Here is a 12132-nt window from a genome sequence, read left to right as displayed (position 1 = left end):
TGCCCATCTTTTGTACTTCCCATTCAAGAAAGTTGTTCTTTAAGAAAGTTGTTCTCAGTAATTAAATGGGAAGTACAAAAGATGAGTGATTAAATGGGAAGTAACTGGGAGTAATTTGAATGAATAAATGAGTGATTTTGGGCCTCGTGTGAGTATGAGGACCAAAATCTTGTCATGTGTGCAAACTACGCTTATGTGGTATCCTATGATGCATGGGTACTCCAAAAATCGCATTGTACCCGTACCGGGTACGTACCCGGTACGGGTACGCCATGGGTACGCTGTGGGTACGTACCAGGTACGTACCCAAGTCCACCCAAAAAAAAAAAACTGGGGTACGTTTTTGGGTACGCCACGGGTAGGTTTGGGTACGCCCGTGGGTACTCCGGATACTTTTTAAAAAAAAAAAAAAAAATTGTTCAAAATTGTTCACTGATGATGGAGAAGGGAATGATGACACCATTACTGTTTGAGAGAGCTTTGATTTTGGTAGTGTTTGGCCCAACTTATTTTTGACTTAAAAGTCACTTTTAAGGTAAAGTTGGGCCAAACAGATTTCATTAAAATTTCTTTGACTTAAAAGTTACTTATTTTTACTGAAGAAATATGATAAAAGTAACTTTTTAGAAAAAGGCATTGAGAGGAGCTTTGAAAAAAAGGAGCTTCTCTTTTGGCCTAACTTATTTGTATCTGTAGTGGTTTACGTGGGTTTATCGTGGTTTTTCTCCATCTTCTTCCTCTTGGAACCCTGGCTGTTTCCTATATCGCCTTCCTCTACAGACTCGTGGTTTTGAATTTTGCACACACTCAGCCACTCAGGTACCGTTAACTATCTTTCTATTTTGATCTCTTTCTGAAATTCATGGATTTAATCACTGATTTCTACTCTCTGTGTGTGGTGATGTTAATATGAATGTCTTAATATTTGGTTTTCTGAGTTCCATTAGGTCTTACATGCGTACTCTGATTCAACCGATTCTGAATATTTATATAATCTATACATGAACCAACAATTAATCATATACTAATATATACACAAATCTGTACAAGAATCAGATTTGTTATGAAATTCTTAAATTCCATTGTTATACGTGGCCGTGGGTGGGGTTAAATTGCCATTGTTATACGTGGGTGGGTTAGATAATGATTAAGATAGGATTTTGGGTTTGCTGCATAAGGGGAAGGGGCTATAATTAAAAAATGATTAAATTTATCATGTGTGAAACCAAAGGTTAAGTGTAAACAGAACAATTTTAAGGCTTCTTTCTATGTGTGGGAAACTAGTCCTAGTGTTTGTTTGGGGGCTGCTATATCTTGGTAATTTTCCTACTGGGTTTTTTTGCTGCTAGTCCCTCTTGCCCCGGTTCTGTTAGCTGTCCTCAAAGCTGCTTGGTGTTGGTTTCTTTCCTACCTTGCCATCCTCGTGTTCTATGCTGCTACTTGTTGGACTTTTTAATGTTAGAGCAGCCTTTTTGTCTTTGGTTGTACTGTGTAAGGAGTTCATCACCAAGGGTTTAGGATTGGTGGATTCTTGTTTCTCTTGTTTCATGGTTCTGATCTCTGTTTCTTGTAAGGGATGTGGGCACCCCTAGTGCCAACCTCCTATTGTATCTCTACTTTTATTTATATACATATTACTTGGCCTTTCAAAAAAAATGTATTTTTTCTGTTTAGTTTTCTTCTTGGACTTCTTGTATGTACTCATTATCTTTGTGTCTTGTGTCCATGGAAAGCTTTCTGTCATATCTTTCTTGTGGTCTCTTGGTTATGAGGCGTGAGGTTCTTTATTCTGACTGTTGATGAGGGGGGTTTGGGTGTAGATGGGCATAGTTATATTATGGATTGAGCTGTTTTGCAATTTGGACCATGCGGGTGTGCTCACTCCATGCTTTCTGCCAAATATATCATCTATGTTCTGCATGTCTTTATGAAACTTTGTAAAATAGTTTTACCAAATAGCTTTTAACTTAAAAGTAGCTTTTAAGTTGTATAAAAATAAAATTTGACAAACAGCTTCTGCCTTTTTTTAAAAGCTCTTGTTTTTATCTTTAACTTAAAAGTAGCTTTTAAGTCTAAAATAAGTTGGGCCAAACGATCCCTTTGTACTGTTGGTTGTTGAACAATCTATCGTTTAATTGTTTTGTTGTGTTGAACAATCGTATTGTCTCTTTTGCACTATTTTAATTTGTGTTACTGTCTATGTTGAACAATCTTATGTTCTGTCTCTTCAATGTTACTCAATCTTATGTTATGTTTCTTCAATCTTAAGATTATCTATGACGGTACGTGTTTGAAGATATATGTTAAGGTATTACATATTCTTTTGATGATTTTCATTAGGTTGTGATAGTTTTTATGTTGGTTTTTCATATAAGTATTGACCATTAGGAGATTTGATATTTTTAATTAATAATATTGTGGTAGAAAACATTTTATTTCTATTTATATATATATATATATATATATATATATATATATATATATATATAACTGGCGTACCCGTACCCTAGTTTTTCAAAAAATGGCGTACCCCGTACCCGTACCCGGTACCGTACCCGTATCCATGCAACATAGGTGGTATCCCCACATATTTAAGTAACTATGACATGACATCTCATACGTTTACTAATTTTTCCACATCATATCAAATATTTAGAGATCCATGTGGAATGCAGATCGTTGTCCCTCTCTATATCCTCCCATTACTTTTTCATCCAATAATTAACCATGATTTATGACTATGCAAGAGATGAATGTTCATCAAGAAACTTAGGTAATTATCCTAAGAGTTGATATTTGAAAGTTTACATCATCACACCATACCCACCAAGAGTTGTTTGATTATGTATAATAAATACTTCAATTCAACTTAAAAAGGAAAAGGTGAACTTACATACTGAATTTTATCCCTGGTTTATAGTCAACTGCACACTAGCAAACAACTAGATAACCTGTAGTCAAGTTACAGACAACCAGCAAATCAAGAAACGGAAATGAGATGGATCTAACATTGTGAAGGCCTATCATAAGTGGGAGGAAGGGAAGGACAGTGCTCGTTCATATTAGGATATGGATCCAACGTGTTATAGCCAGGCAATTCCATCCTGTATTCACCAAGAATCTGGCAGAATGGAAGCCCGTCATTCTCATTGTTGCACCATCTTGGTAGGCGCGTTTGGTTATCCTCAAATATTCTAAGCATGTATGCATCACGAATCTGCAAATAACAACATAGAAACATAAGGAGGAGCAATTATGACGACCGGAGGTTAATCCAATAACCAAGGCAAACATATGGCTTACTGTGAATTCAGTTACTTGAATTGAGCTAGAAATGGGACCAAAGATTCCAGCCTCTTTATACATTGAAAGAATAAAGGCAACACATGTTGTTGACTTCCCATCACTGTATACCCATTCATCTTGTTCAGGAATGGTAAGCAATTCATCAAAAGTAATCCCACGTTTCTCTGTCTCAACTAGAATATCATGTAAATCTAAACCCTGAAAGCACAAAGAAATGAGATCCCACGAAATGTAAATTTGTCAGCAGTTCATGATAAATAATAATATGCTCTTGGAGTTCCTGCAATGGATAAAATATAATTTAAGACTTACATATTCAATGGAATTTGGGATGGGAACTATTTAACCATTTGATGCTTAGTACAAGCAATACATAAACTTTAAGAAATTTATATATAAGCTAGAATATAGTATTTACCATCAATGAACTCATGACTTGGAAAAAAATTCACATTTGACAAAAAAAACTTCCATATTGTAACAAAGTCAAGGTTTCAACAGAAGAGACCTTAGAGACCAATTTTACAAGCAATATGAAAAGGAAATCCTAAATAAAAAAATTTAAAAAACCATACAGAAGTTTTATCTCAAATCTTTTGTAATTTGTCTTGCCATCAATGTTAAAATAGCACCAGATAAACTGCGAGGTCATTTACAAGTTAAACCTATGTCCACTACTTGTTCTGGCTGAGAATTGTTCCACACAAGGTAAAAGGGAACAATTTGACTAAAAAATAGGTAAAATGTTATACAAGATAATATATACATGTAAATGTCTTTATATGGTAAAAGAGTAAAATAAAATATACCTCAGTCCCTAACCGCTTATTCAGCGCTTCATTCCACATGTTTGCAGCATAAGCTGGCTGCATTCTTGTCCACATAGACATGACAGAAGTTACCTGCAAAGAACATGTCATTCAAACAGACTACTCGTGGAAAATCAGAGCCTACAATATCAACAAGAGAGTATGCCATATATGTTTCTTTTGTATTTGAGACCCACAGGATAAATGAAGGGTTGAGATTAGTTGATTCATTGCTTAGAAGTTCAGTATTACAGAAACACAGGGGAGAACCTGCGAACCTTTTTTCTTGCATAGTGGTGTTACTCTTTACACAAATAAGGAAAGGATTAATACCAAGTGAGCATCAAGAGGTGGAGGATAGTTGTCAGCTGCTGTGTCAATCCAACTGAATATCATATTGTGATAACCATATGGCTTGCCAGACATGCTCCGCGCATACTCCCATGCTGCAGTAGAGTTGAATTTTGCACGCAACTCCGGATGCAGGGGAAGCAAGGCTATCTGAGGGTTCGAGCCATCTTTAAGAGCCAACTCCCACCATTCATGCCATGGAATTACCACTATTATTTCTTCACCCTGCACAAAGACAGGTCATCGAGTTAAGTTATATTCAGTACAAAGTGGATGGAGATCAGTGAATACCCTCAGCAACTATGAGTCAAATACGAAGTTCACTGTTTACTAGGCACTAAATGATGGTAAATTGGTAATATGAAGTTCGGAACGTTTTAAAACAAATTGAATTTGGTAAAGAACTTTTCACATGTATAAATGAGTACGTGTGAGTGTTGTAGAAAAAGAGTATAAGATTCTTCTTTATACCTTTTCATTCTCATGCCCAGATTCACCAACCCATAAATTTCCCATTTCATCCTTCAAGCAAACCGCTGTATGACCAGCAAATGCACCAGTTACCCACTTTTCTAGTGTCTCAAAACCTCCCCACCTACCACGGATCTTTGACACAGCTAAAAAGTCTCCGGAATGAACATCTGCAGGATCAATATTTGCACGCCAAGGCTGACTGCGTTTCTCAAATGTAGCTCCCATGTGTTTCTTTAGGAAATCTAAGTTGGCATTCTGACCCCAAGCAGTGTTAGAGAATAGAGGCAAAACATCAACTAGAGAAAGCAGCGTACCCAGCATCCCCGATGGCATGAGAAACACAGAAACCCCGTGCTGCTTTACCTGTACAATTTTGTGAGAATATTATCTTTCTGTCGCTGGGTTTCTCCAATAAAAAGATTCAAACAGAACAGAAAACCAACAAAAAGAAGAATACATATTCCAACTCTGCAGGCTCTTCCCACGAATCAAACTTCAAGGTATGCTCTCGTGCAGCAAAGTAGTAGTCCCATGTAATCCTGTACGGCGTCGCAAAAACATACAGATCCATGCAGGACCAGCTGTGTGCATCCTCTGTCTGTAAAGGACCAGATAATAATATCTTTTCAGCAAAGCAAAAAAAGACAAAAAACAAATGAAAAAATTTACAAAGCCATATTGTATAGCAAGCGGAGTATAGGATAATAGAAGACAGATACTTAAATCTCTCATTAACCAATCCAACCAAAAGCTATACCTATCTATTGCCTATATCAACCTATAAGGTATCAAGAAAACTCAGATAGAGAAAGGAAAATATACGTTTGCACCGAATTTACAGTTCCGCGAAAGGCACGAAGGTACCACTACCAGTAGTTACACAAGTAATAAGGATTCATCACATGCATAAAGTAATAGCACTTCAATTGATATATTCTTAACTACTATCCGAAATGGGAGTAATCTTTTAGTAATCTCTTTAGGCTTGTTCATAGCGCGCTATAGGGTAGCGCCATGGGGTTCACCGCTACTCCACTATTTGCCGTAATAGAGCTCGAAATAGTGTTTTTTGGGCTTGCTGCTACACTGCGCTATCCGCCATTAACACCCCTGATCTCTTACTATTAAAAAGTGAAAACTCAGTAAATCCCTCCCACAATCTCAGTTATTAACATTTTTGTAATTTTAGGAAAAAATCAAAATTGGGAATGACTTGACTAAAATAGAAACTTCACTCGACTAGTTCAATCATCATCAATAGCAAACAATTTACACAAGATGATGAAACCAAAAATAGAAAGTGAAAAACCTTGAGATAGAGAACGGCACCCCCTAAGGCAGAATCATTCCGATCACCGGCGGTGAACTCAAGCCTGGCTTCATTATCATAAAAGCAAGCACCCTTCCACTCAACAGTAGCGTTATCAGGAGTCACGGAGCCAACGAAAGACGGAAGCAAATCAACGGCGCTGTGGAAATTGTTGAGGACGGGCCACGAGATACTGCGGGGGAGAACAGGGAGAACATCGTTGACTCTGAAGGGGACCTTGAGAGCGAGTGATAGCGGTAGAATCGAGAGGAGGAGGAAGAGGAGAGGAAAGGGAGACATGGAGTTTGGGGATTTCAGGGGGTTTGGTCCATCTGGTTTGGGTGGAGGCGGCGGCGACGACGGCGGAGATGGAAGAGTGGTGGTTGTTGGGAAGTTATTCTGGGCGGTTGCGGTGAAGTGGGGACTTGTTGAAGATACGTGGCATACAATGATGAGGGTGATGAAATCGATTTGATAATATCTTAATCACATAGAGTTTTTAACGTTTGGAAGTGATAACACCCGTTCCGTTACCATTTTTCTTGACCCTTTATTTGGCCTTTACTCTACTACTGATAGGTAGAAGATGTGAATTTCTTCTAATAGCCACCTTCCACAAAATAAAGGAAAAACAAATATCGATCACTTCTAACACATAATTTCCTTAAGGATTATTTATTTATTTTTATATTTAAGTCAATTAGATAGCAATTAAAAAGATAAAAAAAAAAGATAGCAATTAAAAAGAGGATAATTGCATGAAATTAGTTTGGAAAATAATCGGTATCAATAATTAGAGTGTTTGAAAGTTTGTTGATAAGTATAATTGAATTCAACCACATCAAAAAAATCTATTTATTTTATTTTAATTAAAATTTAAAACGAAAATTATTATTCATCATACGTAAGTAGTGTAGTCTTTTGTAGTTTTTTTTTAATCCAAGTTTTTTGTAGTTACTTGTTAATAATTTTAACTTTTAATTTTCAGAAAGTATGAAGATCAAACAGATAAGGTGTGAATGAAGCACTTTTTGCTCGTTAAATTAGAAGCTTGCTGTTGCACAAATAAAAAAAGTAGAAGCTTTGCTTGAAGTATCCCCACAACCAGCTCACATATTGCCTCTTCTTTGAAAGAATGCATTAGAAGTCACTGTCATATATTCATATCTATATCAGATCATTAAAGTCCCGGAAACCTATTTATCATTGGTTAATTAGTAGATCACAATTCACTGGTATGGATAAATAAAAAGTTAAAATCTCAAATACATAATAACAAAAAATTCACAGGACTGTCAAGAAAATTTGGCTTAGTTTTTTCTTATCACAAGTATGTCTAGGGAGGCAGAGGAAGAAGGATTGTTTGATACTTGAACGAATTTCTTGATATCAGGGTAAAATGTTTCTAATCCCAGTAAAATTTCCCAATCTTGCTTTAAATTTCTGATTTTCAAAACTCCTTATTTTTTAACCTTCATTTTTTATAAAATTAAAACTCCTTATTTTGATAAAGGACTAAAGACAAACTCAATAAAAAAATATTAAAAGCGGGACTACATTCTATTTTCAGGGACCAAAATATATTTAAGTTTAACAAAGATGAGCTTTCTAGAGAAGTGAAACATAATTATAATAGTTAAGCTCTGTTCATGATTCCCTCTGATGGCTCAAGCAATTCAGATTTCAGAGCATTATTACCCTTTACATCCCAAATAGAAAGCAATTTGAGTAGCAGGGAAGCAACAGCACGCTGCCTTCCACGGCCAAAGGCTGCCTGAAAGGATTTAACTGAACCTACATAGAAGTGCAATGGATCATTGAAGGAAAATGATCAACGAAATTACCTTTCTGAAGACAAGAGAGCATAAAACGAATAAGAGTCTCACTGGCAATCTAAGAGGATGTCCAGTTACAGACTCAATGCAACTTGCTGCAAGATTACAAGCTTCCTCACAATAATCAGTAAAAACAGCTGGGATATCAATCTTTTTAATTAACTCCTGAAATTTTGGTCAAGCAAACTAAGCAAAATGAAGAAGGCAATGCTGTAAACATGTCTTATAGTTTTTAAATTAAATACGACAGTATAAGAACTAAAAATAATTCCTAAACAGAGGATAAGCACAAGGTGGAAGACATACAATACTTGGTAACCAGCTTGAGTAGGCAGCAATTCCACCATTAGGAGCAATCACAAGGTGAGGGGAGGAATTCTGTAAGAGGGATGCTATTTAAGAATATATAGTTGATTTTAAAAGATCAGACAGACAAATTAATTCAAGCAGTATTATGTTAAACTACAGAAACATACTTAAAACAAACAAAATCCAACATTTACATTCATATATTTAATCTTTTTTAGATGTTTCTATGAGATACCTTAACCATATCTATGTATCGGTCATGGTAGAATCCTCGCCAAAGCTGCAATGTCAGCTTCGAAGTGGTACCAGTTTGTGCTCCTATGATCATATTTTCACTCGCTAGTTTGCACTCACACTCATCTTCATTGCAACAAGGATACCTAGAAATGCTGATCTTCTCACCGTCCCTGTTTACTGGAAGGCAGGAAGGATATTTATGTAACCAAGTACTGACCATTATCAGATAATAGAAATCTCAATGATTTATGAGCAATGCATCAGACCTATGAGGAGGAACTGCAGGTCCAACAAGTTCTATATGAATGTGTACACCAGGGAAGAGGGCCTGTAATTCTCCAAACACAGCAAGTTGTAGCAGCTCTTTCTCAGGTCCTTCCATATAAGATGAGAAAACAGTTTCATAACTAATCTTGAGTAGCTTGGGGAATTTCAAGTATAAAATTTTAATATTATGTACACAAACCAGACAACTTCACTTCATTTTTAACCCCCCCCCCCCCCTAAAAAAAACCTTATCAAAGCCAGGAACTTTATATTGGTTGATTAGTAAATCATTACTTCCACTTTTACTTGTTTTAGTGGAAATATAAATCGTGCATTTGTCTAATAAAGAAATAGAAGTAGCACATATAGCCATAATAATATACAGCACTGGATTACTTGAACAAGTGTAGCAGCAACAACCAGAAATAAGGATATATATCATTTAGCGGAAAACATTACATCCTGGAAACATTTATAATAGCTCCTTTAGGGCATTTATCCCAATGTCACCAATAAAATATTAGCATTATATAACTCCACAAACTACACGGTCAAAAAAAAAGGTAACAGTTCTAATTTTCAATAAACCATGTAAATATAGGTCTTTATTTAAAGCACAAATGCAAGTTTTAAGGCAAAGCCCTTGGTCAACTTGAGTCTTTCTAACTTAGCATTTTTCTTAAAGTGGAGCAACTCTTTCTTTTTTCTCTGTTTTCTTTTTGGCGAAATAAAATAAACTAGAGCAACGTAAAGACTACTATTGAACAACAAATTCCCATGGTAGCATCTTTTCCTCAGAGTAACTTCTCTGAAAATATAACTAGATACGCAGCAATGACACACTTTCATTTGAGTACAAGAAAATGTTTTTAAGACTAGTCACGCAATTCAGAAAACATCCACATAAATACATACACTTGTGTAACTGTGACCGATGAAAAAGACGTCGCATTTCAAATTTAAATGCCCACAGAACTTGTTGGCGGTGACTTACCAAGGTAATGTATGTACAACTTATCTCCGACTTCTTGATTCAAGGTTGACTTTCCAACAAGTTGAGCAGCATGATATATTGTAAGTGGCTGAAATAGAGTTGATCATATAACTTTGAAAAGAATAGCCATCATAAAAATACACATTACATCATGTCTATGTTTACAATTTGCATCTGATAAACAAAATTTAGTGTAGGTATCTTTTCTTTAGTAGTAATTAATGGGAAAAGAAATTTATTCCCCTTGTTCCAACTTATAATTTGCAAGGTGATAGTAGACTTTCTAATTTAGTAAAGTTTAGGCCTTCAAGGGAAGAAAACTTAAGCCCCCCCACCCCTGTACTTTAACCGCAAACAAACTAAAGAGCCAACTGCACACATTAAACATATATCAAATGAGAATAAAAATACAGAAGTATGTAGAAACTAATCGCTACAAGAAATTACACATTCATACAATCATACCCAGTGAAGGAGCAAAGCAACAGGTGAATCAAGAGGGATGGTCCTCCACTTGTAGTAGTCTCTCCAACTATGCAATTGCTCTGATAGTGGAGAATCAGGCCCTGACCATTTATATGATAAATTTCTCTCTAAATTAATAAAAAAGAGAAAGTTGAAGTCAAACAAGAAGAAGCTTGAATGCTGAAGCATGAAGTTACCACAACATGGACACAAAACACTAGGGAGATCCCAGCCACTGTTTAACCTGCAAAAACAAATTCTAAACCTGAAGTTTGCTCTAAACTAATAAACTGAAAAGGTTATAACTTATATATGTTTACAACAATCATTAAATCTATGCATGGACTTAATTACTGGATTGTTCTCAATTCAAAATATAACTGTTCACTCGAACAAATAGAAGTTTAATTATGGTGTGTTTAAGTAAGCAGCTTAATTAAGCACTTACGACATTAAGAGCTTCTTCATAAGCTAATTTGAAAAACTTACTGAAATAAGCTCAAAATAGCTTATCGATAGTTATAAGATCTTATACATAAAGTAATCTAAGAAACTTTTGAAAATAAGTTTAAAACAGCTTATGGATATGCCATAAGCTATTCAACAAGTTTATCCAAATACTTGAATAAGCGATTATGTTATAAGCTCAATTAAGCTCTTTCGATCGCGACCAAAATATACATTTCATAAGAGGAAGGAAATAAGAGAAAACCCTAAACAATCAAATGAAGCAGATGATGCCCCACATTGGCATTCATGCATCCACATTCCCACTTGATGAAGGCCTCTCTTGCTCAAAAATGAACATCTAGTTTCCTGCTTCGCACAAACCTGTCAAAATTACATGAACATCAGCTAAACACCACAAAAAAGAGAACAAATTCATCATATTGAAAAGTAGTGAGAAGATTAATGATCACCTTGAACGTGGCTTCATTGGAAAAAGTAAACGGATAATCATTGACGACATCGATACTCTCCTTCTGTTGTTGCAACCTCTCGCACTCGAGTTTGTGGTGATTCCAGTGCGCAATCTATGAGGCAAAACGCGAAGCATTGAAGCTATGTGAATGTGAAACGCTAGCTAACTGAGATTTTGAGTAATGCAATAAGCAAAGACATGGGATTGAAAATTGGTGAAGAGAAGTTGAAGCGAACCTGGTGAGGGAGAGAGCAATAAGCAACGACTTCGCAGCGAGCACAGAGTCTCGTGGCGGTGGCGCTACACCGTGTTCCGCTCCCCTTTGCCGCGCACTCCATTCTCTGCCTTGCTCCGACCATCACACGCTATTATGTTTCTTTTGTAGCCGGCCCAATAATTCAGGCCCACCACGGCCCATTTGTTTTTTGGGTAGAAAAGATTTAGATGGATATTTTGATTCGACCAAAAATAAGGTCCATCAATTTAATCCAACAATGTTTGACCAAAAAAAAATGTCTCGAGTTCGAGTCTTATTGATGAAAAAAACCTTTGCTGAGCGAGCTAGCCCCGTCATGATGTGAATGTTCCTAGCTCGAACATTATTGTCTCCGAACGAGGACATCTATCTTACACACAAAAAATTAAAATTCACACTAAGGACTACTATATTTTAAGCCCTCCAAATGAGGTGAATGTGGTTTTTTTTAAATACATGTATTTATTCCATCAATCATAAGAATAGCGATCTGTTTGAAGAAAAAAAGGTAAGTTTGGCGAACAAAAACAAAACTGAAAAATTATAAATCAAATCACAACGATCAAACACGATCATGATTCATGACAAAATAGGTGTT

The 12132-nt window shown here is 36.0% G+C and overlaps 2 protein-coding genes across 2 annotated transcripts; both read right to left on the bottom strand.

Moving 5' to 3' along the window:
* Nucleotides 1-2756: 2756 nt before the first annotated feature.
* On the bottom strand, nucleotides 2757-6805 carry LOC130739938 (uncharacterized). Its single transcript, XM_057592414.1, has 7 exons — nucleotides 6250-6805; nucleotides 5398-5538; nucleotides 4938-5303; nucleotides 4449-4691; nucleotides 4116-4208; nucleotides 3304-3504; nucleotides 2757-3217 (listed from the first exon to the last, which is right to left on the bottom strand). Exons 1-7 carry the CDS (start codon nucleotides 6547-6549, stop codon nucleotides 3005-3007), a joined length of 1557 nt encoding a protein of 518 aa, XP_057448397.1. The 5' UTR covers nucleotides 6550-6805; the 3' UTR covers nucleotides 2757-3004.
* A 382-nt stretch (nucleotides 6806-7187) lies between these two features.
* LOC130739939 (uncharacterized) lies at nucleotides 7188-11625 on the bottom strand. The gene is made up of 11 exons (XM_057592416.1): nucleotides 11515-11625; nucleotides 11277-11390; nucleotides 11069-11187; nucleotides 10554-10600; nucleotides 10357-10457; nucleotides 9892-9979; nucleotides 8897-9005; nucleotides 8629-8800; nucleotides 8391-8462; nucleotides 8136-8249; nucleotides 7188-8043 (listed from the first exon to the last, which is right to left on the bottom strand). Exons 1-11 carry the CDS (start codon nucleotides 11614-11616, stop codon nucleotides 7951-7953), a joined length of 1131 nt encoding a protein of 376 aa, XP_057448399.1. The 5' UTR covers nucleotides 11617-11625; the 3' UTR covers nucleotides 7188-7950.
* Between the last annotated feature and the right edge of the window lie 507 nt (nucleotides 11626-12132).

The sequence above is a fragment of the Lotus japonicus genome, chromosome 2 (assembly GCF_012489685.1).
Source record: "Lotus japonicus ecotype B-129 chromosome 2, LjGifu_v1.2".
Lineage (NCBI taxonomy): Eukaryota > Viridiplantae > Streptophyta > Magnoliopsida > Fabales > Fabaceae > Lotus > Lotus japonicus.
This window is presented reverse-complemented; position numbering and strand designations above follow the sequence as displayed.